The following is a 17625-nucleotide window of genomic DNA, read 5'->3' on the forward strand; positions in this document are numbered from 1 at the left end:
ACATCAGGACTGCCGACTCTGTTGAAAACACCAGGATCTTGAGGGGGGAAACGGCGACGTAGGTCGGGGCTGCAGGCGGAGACGGTTGCGTAGATGAAGTGCCGCCAGCAGGAGCCGAAGTTGCACTGTTGCCGTTGCGACCGCTGCGAAGCTCCATGATGGGTACGGGAAACGTCCACCTCCACAAAATTAATGTTACCTGTAGCTGGAGCCCAATACTATATACAATTTATTTACAGGGAAGGGAAGCTAACGGAAGGCCAAAATGGCGACGCTATATCAAGCGGGCCCACGTCGTCTTCTTCCTCCTCAGTGCAGCCTCACTGTGGCAGCTGTTCCGTAGCAATATCATAGGTGGCAAAAATGCTAAAATAAGCATAAAGAAGTAATAACTGACAAATTATGGGGTTTAACATCGTGAAGCTGCACAGTGCCTTAGTGGATGGAGTAGTGGAGGGCTTTGAATTAATTTAGATCACATGGAGCACCTTAAAGTGTAACTAAAATATGGCACATGAGTGTTTTTGCATTTCACTCTAATTAGATGAGACTGCTGCAGCAGGAAATGGAACCTGCATAAAAAAAAAGCATTGCATGTGCTCGGTAGCAGAAAGTCGTATTCCTGGAGCTGCTATGAAATTGTGAGTGAAGTACCCACTGTGAGAGGCATGAAATGTTAAGTGATTAAATGTCAAAGAGAGAGGATCACAAGCAGATGGAGGCTCAAAGTGAACAACAGCGACCAAACAAGGAATATCAATGGAGCCAGCATTCTACAACTGAAACTTCTCTTCTTAGGGCCACAACTGTCGAAGATCTGACGAAGACAAGTCCCTTCACCAAAATGTTGGCCCCACTGACATGGGGGTTGCAATGTGGGCTTGTTGGTAATGCATCTTCAAGGGGTGTACGGTAGCCTGATTAAAAGACGGGACAAAAGAAGACACACGGGGATACACACAGCACTGTGTGTGACTTCTTTTGTCCCTTCTTTTAATCGCGCTACCGTACACCCATTGACATCCCTTGTTTAGTCCCTGTTGTACACTTACAATTGAAGGACGCCTCCAATATTATGTGTTACCTCCTGCACACTTCAAGAACACATGTTTCTATTAGCCATGTGTCAAACAATGCTAGCATGCCATCGTCTTTTATATGAGCAGCAGACAGAAGATGAAGGAAAGAAAGAAAGAAGGTGACCACCTTTTGTTACATCAAAGATGAACTGCTACTAATAAGCCCTTATGTTGACCATACTGAGCTGCCATGCTGTCTTAATTTGGTTAAGACATGACCACCAAAAGTGAAATATAATGGAAGCCCATTTTTGCACACATTTATGACTACTAGACAATCCCTTTCTTTTAAAATAAATAATCATTTAATGTTCGTTTTTTTTATGTGACGTTTTCTGGCTACTCACATGGTGTCTGTAAGTGTAATGCTACTTGCAACCTATTGCCATTAGCTGTGTATTACAAGAAAACCGATTTGATCTACAACCTGTCACGCCACACATATCTACAACACATCTGTGCTGACAATGTAAGTGCGAGATGGTGAACAGGCCATTTCAGCCACTAGAATTTAAGAATAAGATATGCGTGGCACCTTCACATTCAGGCCCTCCGAGTCTTGTTAGATACGGGACCTTTTCCTGAGCCTCCTTCGAGTTCGCCAGACCACATTGAATCGCGCCACACCTAAGTAAGGAACGCAGAAGCAGATTTACCCCGTTCCCGAGGCGCGGCACGTGCAAACGAGTTGGCGATCCCACCTCGTGCGCCGCAGGTGGAGATATTCACTGCTTGACTATTCACGAAAGTGTTGCGAGAGCCTGGCACTGTTCCAGGTAACGTGGGTCCTGAGGCAAGACAGCTGTATGCACCATGAAGCCCTGGCAGCAATCCCCCCATCCGCCTTTGTGAAGGCAGTTGCAGACCGGGAGGCAATACCGCAGAGAGAAGTAAGCCCTCGGACAATTGGGGCCCAAGGAGCGACCCTGTGCGCCGGGTGTGACAAAATTGCACGGACGCCTACCATTGGCTGAAAATGACGCCACCTGAGCGGGCTCACCGATTGGCCGAACGTGACGTGACTTCGAGAAACCGAAAGGGTTAAAAGCCAGAGACTGGGAGCAGCAACAGAGCAGTCCTTCATTTCATCTCTTTCAAGCTTCTTGCCATGGGCCGCAGCGTCCGAGTTGCTGCCGGCCCGTAATGACTTTATGACTGTTAATTTCTTTCTACTATCACTGTAAATAATGTAAATAAACCTCCAGTTTTCATCTCAAAGTCCTCCTCAACCTCAGCCAACTCCCGCACCCAACGGCAAGGTCCAAAATCTGGGGGACAGCAATTGGGATCGTCCTCCAACTCCAGCAGTCTGTCCTTGAATCACTCAAAATAAGGTTAGTGCCTGGTCAATGCGTAACAGAGTGAAGACATTGTGCCACCGCTAACTGAGCCAGGATACTACTTGTGAACATCTTAATTATGAGACTACGGTCGGTATTATGAGGCAGTCCTATTCGGTATACAGCCAACTTGGCACGACTCGGCAGCGGATGCATTAGCGCATACGACTCAAAATGATAGAGATGGGATACAACAAGAGAGCAGTTCATGCTTACAGTTGCTTCAGTAAAAACATAGTCACTGTTTTTGTGAAAAGCCTCGACTCCGCAAGGGATTAGTAATCGCGACACACTGACGCCATTTCTTAATTACGCTAATTTGCCAACACACAGTAATGTCTACCGCGTGGAGTCTCGGCATAATTACGCTTTTGAATTTCCCGCCTGCTCTGTCTTTTGCCGAAACATGAGCACACGTTTCGTGTCGCTTAAGTCGCAGAAGCGTTGCTACATTAATCAACGCTAGAAAATAGAACGCTCGCTGATGCGCAGGTTACGCGGCAAAATGTGCACATCAGCGGAGAATGACATTTAAAATTCCACGGCTCTGCAATATCACAGACCCAGCCGGCATGCAGCGCGCCGTGAGGCTGGTTTGTACCGCACTGTAATAGTAAATGCATAATTTCCGGCGCGGCGCGGGAATAAGGGTACGCGATGCTAAATGCCAAGTATGATACAATGGCAGACAGTTCACCAGCTTTAGTAAAAGCCGTTTTTCTGCAGTTGCCTGCTGGCAAACGCTCACTACAGTCATTTCGCATTCGAAGCCAGCATACCAGCAATTTAAATATTGTGCCAGTGATGCAGTCTCTGTACGTGGAACGTCTTCGTCAGTTAAATCATAAGTTAACGACTAAAAAAGAACACACCTTGTATATATACTCAAAACGGTGACTAGTCCACATGTGAGAAAACAGCGCGCAACGCCACTTATAAGGGCAAGATCGGCATGAAAATACCACTCCAGTCTGTACACGCACTTATAGACGATTTCCGCGAAATAAAACTGCTGACAGCAATAATATTGGAAATGTAAATGAGAAAAACACAAACCTTGATTTCGCTCAGCGATCGGGCCAGCGGCCATGTTGCGATATATCGTGATTGCAATGGCGATAGAGCGAACCGTGTATATACCCTGTACCTGCATAAGTCATTGCCTCTGAGATCACTAAGCGCGTGCTGGTGGGCGAGTTGGTTATACATGATTACGACGAAAGTGCCAAATAAAAAAATGGACGAAGGAAGACGACGCGGCACAACCGGGAAGACCACGTAGTTGTCCTGTGTCGTCTTGCTTCGTCCGTCATTTTATTTGGCGCCTTCGTCGTAATCAGAGATCAGCAACGTTTCAGCAAATGTCTTCACCACGACCTACTGGAACTCCAGACATGCACAGATATCGGGTTTCTATTGGAGCCGCTTGCGCCCACTCTCGTTCAACCGCTGCCGTTGGTGTCGCTTTTAGAACATGTTCGTTGGAGTTACTGCATACCTTTGGTAGCGTATATAGTAATTCTAATGTTCGTATATGGATAAAGAAAGGGCAGAGGTACACGGAAAAGCACGAGCAGTCCCTCATAGCAAAAGGGCGAAGAGATGCCGGGATAATGAAACATAGGGCATTGTGGGGGTACAACAGGTTGTAGGAAACTCTATGCATGCTAGGGTGTCTACTATAGTGAGCTAGAATACTATAGTGTCTACTCCGTGGGTGGCTAGAAGGGGAGGTGTGAATACCGGCGGCGCTTTCCTTCGGGCGAGCGTGACCCCCTTGCGCACCGATGCCACCAGGGGGAACGTGGCGCTGCTGCTGGCGGCGTGGTATTACGGCGTGGTACTCCCGCGCTGGCCTGCGCCTTCCGCTGTCAGTTGGTCTCGTCGCCTGTTTTGGAGTGTTCCTCCCGATATTCCGTCATTCGAGGGTGTTAGAATCGCACCGCTGGCACGAGTTGTTGGGGTCTCGGTGCTGACGCCCGTTATTGCCAATGGGTCGCAAGCCCCAAGGGTAGCGTTGGCCTGGCGGCCTGGGGCACTGGAAGCATCCGAAGGTCCCGGCAAAGCAAGAGAAGACTGGTAACAGAACAACTTGTTTATTCTAACATAGCAAAAGAGCGGCCGGTCAGGTCGACCGAAGTGGAGAGACGGGAGAGCACGTAACTCAACAGTACAAATCGGAGCCTCTCTCCTGGCGTCCGGGGGCAGCTGCTCTTATACTCTCGGCGTCGCGGTCCAAAAGGGAAGGTCACGGGAAGAGCCCACGCGACGGCGCGCACGGTCGAGCCGAGAGACATGTTGAGCCGAGAGACATGGTGAACCGAGTGTAGTGACGCATCGCCAACCCGCCCACACGACGGCGTGCACGGTCGAGCCGAGAGACCTCCTGGCTCCTCATTTGGGGAACTCCGCTCCCCGGCTGCCGCGCTTTGACAAGCGAGGGCACACACACACACACGCACACACGAAGACACGTGGCACTGAAACACGCCTGGACACGCTTGGCGGGGAAGCGTTGCGGCGGCGTCGCGCGGGCCAAAATGTCCGCCGCTTTGAACGAAGCCCCGGCGTCCGTTGCATCCGCGCCGGCATTACCGCGCGTTGTAGGCGAAACGTAACAGACCGCCCCGCCGGGGGAAGGAGATCCCGATGGTCAGGGGACTGCATCCGCTGTCCGGAGGGATGTCGCTCGATGATGCTCATAACCGAAGTCGGGCGTCCTTTGGCGTTTCTTGAGCGCAGCGCACAGAGAAGGCCTCGTTCTCACGTTCAGGTGCACACAGGACACTGCAAAGTGACTTCGGGAGAGTTGACATTTTTGTTCTCGTTTCCGGCAAGCGTTAGAACTACGCCGAAAGTCAACCGCTCAGTCAGCAAGCACGGCACAACCCTCACTAAGCCCTGCCAGGCTCTTTCCCCTTTTATACTGCTGCCTAGTTCCTTACAGTAGTTTAGCAGCACCCAGAACGCGTCCACAAATCGGAAAATTGCACTAGAAAGCACATCATCACTTTGAAACACTACAGAAAAGCAATAAGTTAAAAAAAATCCTGCCTCAGGAAGAAAAACATCAGTAACAAGCAATTTTGAGGCTGATTCCCACGTTAGGGGCTTCGACTTAAGCCATCGGCGTTACCGTTGAGACTCCCCTTTTTGTAACGCACCTCAAAGGAATATTGTTGCAAAGCGAGGCTCCAGCGCAGGAGGCGGCCATTTTTGGGAGAGATGGTCTGCAGCCATTGGAGAGGGCAGTGATCCGTCTCAATGATAAACCTCGAGCCAGCTAGGTAACATGACAATTTCTGAACGGCCCACACGATACACGCACACTCTTTCTCGGTGGCGCTATACGCCTGCTCACGACTTGTCAGCTTACGACTAGCATACAGGACGGGGTGTTCTACTTCTCCATTTTCCCGTTGGCACAGTACAACGCCCATGCCTCGCTCACTAGCATCACACTGAACAACGAACCCTTTTGTGTAGTCGGGCGATCGTAGCACAGGCTGGCTCGTTAGGGCGCTCTTTAGGGCGCTAAAAGCTCTTTCCTTTGTCTCATCCCAGACGACTGTTTGCGGCTCTGTCTTTCTTAGAGCATCCGTCAAGGGAGCCGCGATATCAGAGTACCTGGGGATGTACCTCTGATAGTAGCCGGCGACACCTAAGAACGACCGAATATCGGTCTTCGTGCGCGGTTGCGGGAAGTCTCGCACAGCGGCCACCTTTATTTCAGAGGGGCGGCGACGACCCCGACCAATCACGTGTCCGAGGTAGACAACCTCGGCCTGTGCTAACTGGCACTTGGGAGCCTTGACTGTCAAGCCCGCATCGCGCAGGCGGGTTAGCACTGCCCGCAAGTGCGCCATATGCTCAGGCCAGGATGCGGAGAATATCGCTACGTCGTCTAGATACGGTAAAGCGAATTCTTGCTGTCCCCGCAACACTTTATCCATGAGGCTTGAAAAGCAGTATGGCGCGTTCTTCAAACCAAAACTCAAAACTTTAGGACGGAATGTCCCCATTGGTGAAATGAACGCCGCATACCTACTAGCCTCTTCTGTAAGTGGAACCTGCCAATAACCCCTGACAAGATCTAGGGTGGAAATAAACTGAGCGCTACTCACTCTCTCAAGGCGCTCCTCGATGTAAGGGATCGGATAAATTTGATCCTTAGTGATGGAATTAAGCCTGCGGTAGTCGACGCAAGGACGAGGTTCCTTGCCCGGTACCTCAACTAAAATCAAAGGGGAGGTATAATCACTCTCACCCGCTTCAATAACACCGAGCTGTAGCATTTTCTTTACCTCAGCCTCCATAATATCGCTCTGGCGGGGTGACACCCGGTACGCCTTGGATCGTACTGGCTCTGGGGAGGTAAGTTCTATGTCATGAGTAAGGACAGAAGTCCTACCAGGCCTCTCAGAGAACAGACCTTGAAACTCTTGTAAGAGCTGGTGTAGTTCGGTTTTCTGCTCAGGCGACAGCGATGCTTTACTTATTAAGTCACTAATGACTTGATCGGAGTCTTTCCTGTTCGTCACTGAGCCTAGTCCCGGAAGCTCGACCGGAAGCTCTTCTAACTTTCCCGCATCGGGAATTTCCTCTCCAGTATCTGGTGCCTTTAACGCTACAGGCTCAATTTTATCCCGTTCGGGCGTGCTCTGAATACCAGCTTGCTGCGCCTCTGACCCTTTTTCATCGTTCAACAACGTCGGCCCCGCAACTACCGCCTTTGCAGCGAGCTCCCGAACCTTCGATCTGGTTAAGGCCTGAACGCTAGCCTCACCAAACAAAAGCCCCTTCTCGCGCAGGAGGTGATCGGACCTGTTCGAAAATAGGTACGGGTACTGGGGGGGCAGCATAGATGACACTGCGGCCTCCGTCTCAAGTGCTCCGAAAGGTCCTTCAATAAGCACTTTTGCTACCGGCAGACACACGCTATGAGCTTCCACTGCTTGCTTGATCCATGCGCACTCGCCCGTGAACATATCGGGTTCTACGTAAGAGGGGTGAACTACATCCATTGTAGCTGCGGTATCGCGAAGCACTCGGCACTCTTTCCCGTTCACGAGGAGGTCTCGCATGTAAGGCTCGAGAAGCTTGATGTTCTCGTCAGTGCTGCATAATGACAAAAACACGACTTTTGGTTTTGTTTCTGGACACTGCGCCGAAAAGTGACCCGGTTTCTGACACGTATAACATACGCGCACTTGCCTCATCTCGAACCGCTTTCTGCGTTCGGCTTCGGCTGCCGCCGTCTCCTCACGTTCGGTCGGACACTGCGCCGAAAAGTGACCCGGCTTCTGGCACGTATAACACACGCGCGCTCGCCTCGTCTCGAACCGCTTTCTCATGGGCGTGAACTTCGGCCTCTCAAACTTGGAGCCAAATTCACCCTTTTGACCGTCCTTAGCTCCACGAGCCCGACGCGTCACAAACTCCTCGGCTAGCTCAGCGGCTCGAGCCACCGTACTAACGTCTGGCCTATCCAAGACCCAGTACCGCACGTTCTCAGGTAACCGACTATAAAACTGTTCTAGCCCGAAACACTGCAGAACTTTCTCGTGGTCACCAAACGCTTTCTCTTCTTTGAGCCACTCCTGCATGTTTGACATAAGCCTGTACGCAAACTCTGTATATGACTCACTTCTGCCTTTCTCGTTTTCCCGAAACTTCCGACGGAACGCCTCCGCTGACAGCCGGTACTTTTTTAGCAGACTCGATTTCACTTTGTCGAAATCCTCTGCCTCCTCTCTCTCCAAGCGAGCGACTACGTCGGCCGCCTCGCCGGGTAGCAAAGTGAGCAAGCGCTGTGGCCACGTTTCCCGAGAGAACCCCTGCTTCTCGCACGTTCGCTCAAAGTTAACCAGGAACAAACCAATGTCCTCTCCAAGCTTAAACGGCCGCATCAGGTCAGTCATTTTGAACAATACTCGTTCTCCTGCACCGTGTGCCTGACTTCCATTACGAGCGCGTTCCATCTCTAACTCGAGACGCTTCATTTCCAAAGCGTGTTGACGGTCGCGCTCTTCTTTTTCTTTCTCTTTTTGTTCTTTAAGTTCACGCTCCTGTTTCTCTTTTTGTTCTTTAAGTTCGCGCTCCTGTCTTTTTGCCGTCTCCCTCTCCTCAATGGTCTCAAGGCATTCCGACAGCTCGTCATCCTCAGCTTCTAACTCAAGAATAGCCCTTAGCAGTTCTGGTTTTCTGAGTTTGTCTGAGACATCCAGACCCAACTCTCTCGCAAGCTCCAGCAATTTCGGTTTGCGCAACGACTTCAAATCCATGGCTGCTCTGAATGCTGCTTTCTCTACTGCCTACTATTGTCTTGCCGCAAACTAACCCGGCAGCAACGACAACCACAATTACCAGCTCTGTTTCTAACACTAACAAAAGCCTGGCAAAACTCAGAAGAAGAAAGTCCCGCACTCACCAAACCTCGCAGCCAAGAATTCAGCGCAGTCGTTCCGCTGCAGGCAACCAGTCATCACACAGGGCTCGTTGCACTGCTCCCGGATGGTCGTTGTGCTGCTCAGCATACATTCAACCGCATCTCTTCGCTGCTGGCCTCCGTTGTCGCGATCTCACCGCTGGCAACCAGCTGTTGGGGTCTCGGTGCTGACGCCCGTTATTGCAAATGGGTCGCAAGCCCCAAGGGTAGCGTTGGCCTGGCGGCCTGGGGCACTGGAAGCATCCGAAGGTCCCGGCAAAGCAAGAGAAGACTGGTAACAGAACAACTTGTTTATTCTAACATAGCAAAAGAGCGGCCGGTCAGGTCGACCGAAGTGGAGAGACGGGAGAGCACGTAACTCAACAGTACAAATCGGAGCCTCTCTCCTGGCGTCCGGGGGCAGCTGCTCTTATACTCTCGGCGTCGCGGTCCAAAAGGGAAGGTCACGGGAAGAGCCCACGCGACGGCGCGCACGGTCGAGCCGAGAGACATGTTGAGCCGAGAGACATGGTGAACCGAGTGTAGTGACGCATCGCCAACCCGCCCACACGACGGCGTGCACGGTCGAGCCGAGAGACCTCCTGGCTCCTCATTTGGGGAACTCCGCTCCCCGGCTGCCGCGCTTTGACAAGCGAGGGCACACACACACACACGCACACACGAAGACACGTGGCACTGAAACACGCCTGGACACGCTTGGCGGGGAAGCGTTGCGGCGGCGTCGCGCGGGCCAAAATGTCCGCCGCTTTGAACGAAGCCCCGGCGTCCGTTGCATCCGCGCCGGCATTACCGCGCGTTGTAGGCGAAACGTAACAAGGGCGAGATGCTGTGGACCACCAAAGTTATGTTGAGCACCGCAGCGACGCACGGCTAGTTTATTACATTGCAGGTTATGTGGCGAGAAGACGTGTTTTGCCCACACATTGTGAAGACTGCGAAGCACCATAAAGGCAATATCCCCAGAGAGCTTTCACCAGAGGCATCCAAAGAGTGGGACCTTGAGGGCCTTTTATATCCGTCAGAATCGTTCTATAAGCTGGACAATGCCCTTGAAAACAAACTCACTCGTTTATTTAGTGTAACACCCGCCGTGGTTGCTCAGTGGCTATGATGTTGGGCTGCTGAGCACGAGGTCGTGGGATCGAATCCCGGCCACGGCGGCCGCATTTCGATGGGGGCGAAATGTGAAAACACTCGTGTACTTAGATCTAGGTGCACGTTAAAGAACCCCAGGTGGTCAAAATTTCCGGAGCCCTCCACACTCTTAGGCAAAGTTACACCCTTTGGCTTTTTGCCCCTTCTGCCACACAACGATAATCGTTATCTGCCTTGATGCGTTTCCTTTCTTTAACGCTGCGAGCCCGGTACTTTCCAGTAACGAACGGCACGCGCGTTATCAGCATAGAACAGTTTACACTCTTTGGAGTGCCCCTTCTGATAACGCGCGTGCCGTTCGATCGTTACTGGAAAGATCCGGGCTCGCAGCGCTAAAGAAAGGAAACGCATCAAGGCAGATAACGATTATTGTTGTGTGGCAGAAGGGGCAAGCCAAAGGGTGTAACTTTGCCTAAGAGTGCACAACGGCGTGCCTCATAATCAGAAAGTGGTTTTGGCACGTAGAACCCCATAATTTTTAATTCAGTGTAACACGCTAGCATGCCAAAGCTGTGGCCGAGATTTTGCAGTCAATTGGTTAAATGTTAAAGATTGGTTGCCTAGACCATTCTGCTACCACCTCAGTTATACGTTTTTATTGCCTCACAAGGATTCACTTTTTGCTTAAAGGTGTCAATCAGCAGAGCAGTGAGAAGAAACGGAAAACGCTGAAACATTGTGTGTTGTATATTTTTTTGCTCACTTGTTAATAAACGATTTCATGACCAGGTCTATTGCTTCACTGTCTGCAATCACAGTAAATTCCTTATATGAGCATCAAAATGACATGCTACAGGTCTGCAAGCGCAGACAAAAAGTGGTTTGTAAATACGTCCAGACTTTATCAGGTAATGTCTGCAGTTTACAGGTCTTACGGCACGCATAGGGTGATTGACTGCTGATCTCGAGGACGACGGTCGCATTTTCAGGGAGGCGATATGCAAGGCGCCCGTGTGCCGTATGATGTCAGTGCGCGTTAAAGAACCCGAAGTGGTCGAAATTATTTCGAAGCCCCCACTAGCCCGCTCCTAGAAGATCAGCAATGGGCCGTCCAGCAGGCTCGCGCAGCGGCCGCCAGGTACTCCCTGTCGGTCCCTGCGTGGGAGACGCCCACTGCGCGCTGACGTGCGTCCTGCAGGACTTCTATTAAAGTTTTTCCAATCCAATACCCACTAGCTCCTAACACCTAAAGCCAGCTCACGAAATGCGCACAGACAAACCGCGTTTTAATCTCGATACAGTGCGAACTGGGCCCGTAAAATTTCACAGGAGTAATGATTTGGGCTGACATAACATTGTTTTCATGATAAAGATTCATTCTTTGACGCTCGCAGAAAGCGCGCGATACCCGAAACGGGCTCACTTTCACTTCGCTGGTAGAGATGCAGCCGACGCGAGGCTGGCGAGGCGCTCATTTCGGCTGCGTGCTTACCCGGATAGATGGATGGATGTTATGAGCGTCCCCTTTTGAACGGGACGGTGGGTTGCGCCACCAAGCCCTTGCTACTATGCTGCCTAATATCCTACCTAGGTTAACCAATGGAAAAAGAAAAAAAAAACACTATGAACTACCGCGTCCAAACTTTCTGATCCCCTATTGCGAATTGTGCTCTTGTACGTCTCCGTCTTTTGTCGTTTCCCTACTTTTCTTCCACCAATCCTCCAATCGCCTCTTACTAACGTCTATTGCGGACCTGTTTGGTCCGCAACACCCCGCGTTGGTCAACAGCGCCGCCCCGCGGCATCGGTGCGCTGTGGGGTCACGTTTGCGCCGCCGGTATTCACACCTCCCCTTCTAGCCACCCTACCCATGCATTGAAATCGGGAACCCACTCCTTCGTGCGGGAACCGCAAGAGCGCCGCCATGTTGCTACGCGCCGAGGTTGCCAGCTCCTGAGACGCTTGCTAGACTTGGTGACAGTAGTCAGTTTTAATCTGGCAACCATAGCAGCGTAGCATGGTTGATGATGGCGATGACGGAGCCGAGACGGACGGATGCCGACAGCTAAGTTCTATTTCTATTTTTATTTCTAATTGCAGCGGCGGGAAATCTGAATGGAGATAGGGCCAGCATAGAAACGTAGGTTGCAGAGAATTGGAGCGCTGCGAAGCCAGGAGAACACTTAACCAAAGTAGGGCGATAAAGTAGGTCGTGGCCAACACATAACAGTTAGGACTAAACGTTTAATAGTTAGGGCTAAAAGAGTGTTTTTTTTTTTGTCCTTTTTTTCTGTTTTTTTCTTTTTCCCCTGGTTATTGGTTTGGTTATTTTACTAGCTCTCTTTATTCTTCCAGAGATTCCCAGTGGTGTTTATTATAGTTAATTTTTTTCCTCGCTTTTACATTGTTAAATAACAGTAGCACAAGAGAATTCATGGGACGACCGGCTAGAAAAGCCAAGGAGGAAGGTGGGGACTTCGTCCAGTGTGAGAGGTGTGAACGATGGTGTTATTTGGATGAAACAACATTCAAAACCGTGGCGGAGGCGGAAGGGAACGGCTTCGTGTGCAGGCTGTGTAAGGTGATTGAGAATTTGGAGAAGCAGCTAAAGAGTGAAATGGCGAGGACAAAGGAGGAACTTGAGAAAGAAAAAACGAAACGCACAGAGTTTGAGGAAAGAGTCGAGAGGGAGTGGGCCTCAAGAATGGAGGCTGTAGAACGGAAATGGAGTGAGGAGCGAGAGAAAAGGCAGCAATTGGAAAAACAATTGAAAGAGATGAGAGAGAGAGAAGCTGAGAGGGAGGCACAGCAGGAACTGAAGGAAAAGGAAGCAGGAGGATCACCCAGTGGAGCAGAATTGGGGGCGGACACGTTAACGTGGGGACCGCGGGAGACACAGGTACAGAGGGATGAGACGACAGGAGGCAGAGAAGGCGAGGAGGCAGGGAAGACCCAGCCGACAGAGACAGGAGGGAGACAAGATTTGCTTGAAGACAGAAAGGTCTGGGTCGTTGGAAGCTCCAACGTATGGCGAATGCAAACAGCACTCCTCAGAACAGTGCAGTATGACAGACGAGTGAAGGTCGAATGCATGCCGGGGGCTCGGTTCGAAGCTGTGGCGGAGAGAGCCAAAAGCAAACTGAGTGAAAACAGAGAGGGAAGAAACCTGGTAATTTTGCACGCCGGGGTGAATGATGTCCTGCGGAATAGGGGGCGAATGCTGGGCAGACAGATTCAAGAGGGAGTGGCGAAATTAAGGGCGACCTCTGAGGCGGTGCACATTGCCCTGTGTACTGTCCCAGAGGTCAGGGGACAGGGCCCTTTCATTGAAGAACAGGTAGTGGCGGCAAATGTAGTGATTAGGGAGTTGGGACGAGCCCTCAGGTGTGATGTGGTGGAGGTGAACAGAATGATTGGGGGGAAAAACTTCCCCCCTTTCGGCCCGGATGGCATTCACTACACCACACCAGCAGGCAGGCAGGTAGGAACGAGGGTGGGTCGTAGGGCTCAGGTTTTTTGCAGGCACGCAGGGCGACCCTGCAAGCCAAAACGTAAAAGATGAAGGGCAGGGGAGGGGGGGGGGCAGGACAGGAGCACGGAGGAGGAAGAGGAAGAAGAAGGCAGTAAATGTGGGGTTCATCAACATGCAGGGGGGAAGAAATCGCATTAAGTGGGACGAAATAGAAGAACAGATACAAACGGAAAATTTTCAGGTATATGGAGTTGCCGAAACCCATTTAAGAGATGAGGAAGAGCCACCATTCACTGAGGGATACACTTGGGTTGGGTGCAACAAAAAAAGGAATGAACGCAGAGGAGGAGGCCTTGGGGCGCTAGTGAAGGGACAGGACTGGGAAAGGGTAAGGGAGAGCTGCAGTGAGCACATGTGGCTCAAGGGCACTGTAGGGAATGTTGAGACAATCCTGGGAGTTGTGTATCTGAAAACGGGGAATGAGTCGAAAGAGGAGAATGCAAAACATTTCAAATGTATGGCCAAGGACATCAGGGAGTTAGCTATGAAACGGGAGATAATCATCCTAGGGGACATGAATGCACATTTGGAATACTTTGACGGGGCGACAGATGCAACAGGGCAGATGTTAGTAGATTTTTGTGAGGCTCATGATTTTGTGATAGTTAATACTGAAATTAAATGCGACGTGAAAATAACATGGGAAAGAAATAACACCCACCCGACAATCGACTACTGCCTAATGTCCCACAAGCTGTATGAACGGTTGGGATGGATGGAAATTGATGAGGAAGGTACAAAAAGCCTGGGGAGTGATCACAAACGAATCAAAATCAGTTTTGGAAGGACAGTACCACTGGTAGAAACTAAAGAAAGGAAAGGTATGAGCAAATTGAATGACAGGCAGCTACAAGAAGTGGCGAAAAACATTGAAAGCATGGTCTCCAAGCAACCGCAAAGGGCATGGACATACGACGAGTTAATAGGTATTTTTAAACGAGAGCTAGAGAAGGGACAGATTAAGAAACTAGAAAGTAAGCAGGGAAAATATAAACCGAAAAGCTGGTGGGACCGAGAAGTTAAGGAGGCCATAGAGCAACGCAAAGATGCGTGCAGAAAACACAGAGCAGCGAAGAAAAGGGGAGCCACACCAGAAGAGGTGGAGACAAAATGGGAGGATTACCTTGCAATGAAAAGAGAAGCATTGGCATTGATTCAAGCCAAGATAGCAAAAGTTGGGGTACAGTGGATGTTAGAGATACGAAAAAAAGACAGAAATGCCTCTAAGAAATTTTGGGAACACAAAAGGTAACAGAGTAAGAAGACAGAGGTGGTTCAGCACTCACTGACCACACCAGAAGGAACAAAGGTAGAGGGAGAGGAAGCTCAGGAATATATTAGGTTAACAATAGAGGCAGCATTTGCAGAGCCAGTGGGTAGCGAAATGGAGAACAATGACAACAGCAGGACAGAATTAGAGGAGGAGTACAGAAGGATGACAAGTAAGGAATGGGACAGAATTGAACACAAGGTCCCCGTGGGAACAGCGACAGGACCTGATGGCATACCTATGAAATTGATAAGCATATTGGGCCAGAAAAGTAAATTAATATTACGACAACTTATTGAACAAATAGTAGTAGGGGGAGATGTTCCACAGGACTGGAAATCAAGCAGAATGATATTAGTTTACAAAGGTAAGGGAAGCAAGGACAACATTAAATCCTACAGGCCAATAACTATCACATCAGTCATATACAGAGTAGCAATGCAGATGGTGAAAAAGAGAATGGAGGAATGGGCAGAACGTGAAGAGATCTTGGGAGAACTGCAGAATGGATTTAGAAGGAACAGACGGCTAGATGATAATTTATTTGTTATAACACAGTGCATAGAGATAGCGACAGCCAGGCAGAAACCGCTATGGATAGCTTTTTTAGACATTAGAGGAGCCTATGATAATGTAAACCCAGAAAAGTTATGGAGCCAGTTGAGGGAATATGGTCTAGATAGAAAGATGATTGAGTTCCTACAACAAGTTTATACAGATAATGAGGTAGAGATAACATGGGAGGGGGAAACTACAAAGCCAGCTAAAATAAGAAGAGGTCTCAGGCAGGGCTGTCCATTGTCGCCTCTGCTTTTTATGATTTACATGAGCCAAATGGAAAAGAGACTAGAACAGAGCACAATAGGAACTGACATAAGCTATATGCTGGAAGGGCAGAAGGTAGCTCAAGTACTAGCCAGACTGATGTATGCAGATGATATTGTACTGCTTGCTGACACCCGAGTAGGGCTACAGGAACTAATGAACATATGTGGAGAGGAGGGAGAAAAATTGGGACTGCAATTCAGTAGAGATAAGTCTGGGATAATAGTATACAATGAAGAAAGGGGGGAACCATTCGAAATACAAAGCACTAAGATTGATCATGTTGAAAAATACAAGTATTTGGGCATATGGCTAAACGAGGGCAAAAAGTACTTGGAAGAACAGGAAAAAATTATGATTGAAAAAGCGAAAAGGAACTCAGCTGTAATGAAACATAAGGCACTTTGGAACTATAATAGGTACGAGGTGGTTAGGGGCGTATGGAAAGGGGTTATGGTACCTGGCCTCACATTCAGAAATTCAGTACTGTGCATGAAATCGGAAGTTCAGGCATGCATGGAAACGAGACAGAGAAGTGCAGGCAGGTTGGCCTTAGGAGCACACGGGAACACCCCTAATGAGGGAGTGCAGGGGGACATGGGATGGACGTCATTCGAAGGTAGAGAGGCAATAAGTAAACTAAAATTTGAACAGAGACTCCCAGCACTGGAGGAAAAAAGGTGGGCAGGAAAAGTGTACAAATATCTGTACATGAAAAGTTTGAACACAAAGTGGACACTCAGAACGAGGAAGCTGAGGAATAGATACCTACAGCCGAGGGAGGGGGTCCAACGTGGTTCTAGTGTGGGAAAGGAGGTGAAGGAGACGGAAAGAAAAATGTGGGAAGAAAGAATGCTCGGAAAGCCAGCGCTATCAATGTATAGGTCACAAAAACAGGAGATTAAGAGAGACCTCTTATTTGATAACTCGCGGGGCAGCTCACTATTATTCGAAGCTAGGACGGGGGTTTTGAGAACGAAAACATACAGGGCTAAATTTGAAGACGTGGACCTTCGGTGCACAGCATGCGGAGCCGAAATGGAGACCACTGAGCATGTAGTGCTGAGATGCACAGACCTTCGCCCAACCCTGGCAGAGGGAACTGTGGCAGATATGGAAGGGGCATTAGGTGTTCCCGGGGAACGAGGGCAAATAGACGAAAAAAGAGTGGCAGTAACGAAGGGGAGGATAGAGGATTGGTGGAGGAAGTCAAGGGATAGATAATACCATAAATCGGGGAGATAATGTTTCCTCTACTGTTTTAGATAGTTATTTTGGGGGGGAGGAGGGGCGTGAAAACTAGGTTAAGGAAAAGAGGATAAAGAAAGGGGAAAAAAAGAATAATATTAAAATAGGAGGGGGAGCAAAAGGCTAGGTGGCGCCAGCCGCCGCCCGTTACAAAGGGTATAGCCGCCATCCATCCATCCATCCATCCTGGCGTCTCGCTTGTAGTGTCGTGATGTGTGCGTGCAGCCGCGTGTTTGGTCTTTATAAGTTGGTTATTTATTCTATGTTGCGGGACGGCGTGGATGTGGTCCATGTTGGCCCTACAGGTGGCAGTTATGCAACCGGGGGATGATCCTGTTGAAGTTTCCGGCGGTATGCGGTTTTCATTGGTCACGCCTGTTGCAGGAGTGTCACTCGACGAGGTTACGAGCTGGAAGCTGTGGTCAGATTCCTCATCGGCGTTCCGTAATTCTCTTCGCACGGGCGCGGTATGTTGCAAAATCCGCTTTCGCGATTTCTCGTTGCGACGATAGATCGTTTTTTTTTATTATTATGAGTACTGATCCAGCTGTAGGGCACATGTAACCGACAAACGGAAGTATCAGGAGAGCACCCGAGATTATAATAAAGCAGGCGGCGCAGGAACTCCAGGGCACCCAAGGGACAGTGGGGGGATCAAAGCTCGAAGCAGAACGGTACGTAGGTTGGGGCCGCCGAGGCAGGTGTGTGCCAGGGAGTTCGCACGGACAGCTCCCCTGGCACGCGCAGCAGTGCCTCGCAAGGTCGAGATACTTTAAAGGCACCTGCGC

General features: G+C 49.9%; 1 protein-coding gene across 1 annotated transcript in view; it reads right to left on the reverse strand.

Moving 5' to 3' along the window:
• The window catches only part of Spx (Spliceosomal protein on the X), a 195325-nt gene extending 191750 nt beyond the window's left edge, over positions 1-3575 (reverse strand). Inside the window, exon 1 of the mRNA XM_050183523.3 lies at positions 3476-3575. Within this exon, the coding sequence (XP_050039480.3) occupies positions 3476-3572 (97 nt within the window). The 5' untranslated portion in view covers positions 3573-3575. The remainder of the gene's footprint in view (positions 1-3475) is intronic.
• Positions 3576-17625: the final 14050 nt, after the last annotated feature.

This window comes from Dermacentor andersoni, chromosome 3 (assembly GCF_023375885.2).
Source record: "Dermacentor andersoni chromosome 3, qqDerAnde1_hic_scaffold, whole genome shotgun sequence".
In the NCBI taxonomy this organism is placed as follows: Eukaryota; Metazoa; Arthropoda; class Arachnida; order Ixodida; family Ixodidae; genus Dermacentor; species Dermacentor andersoni.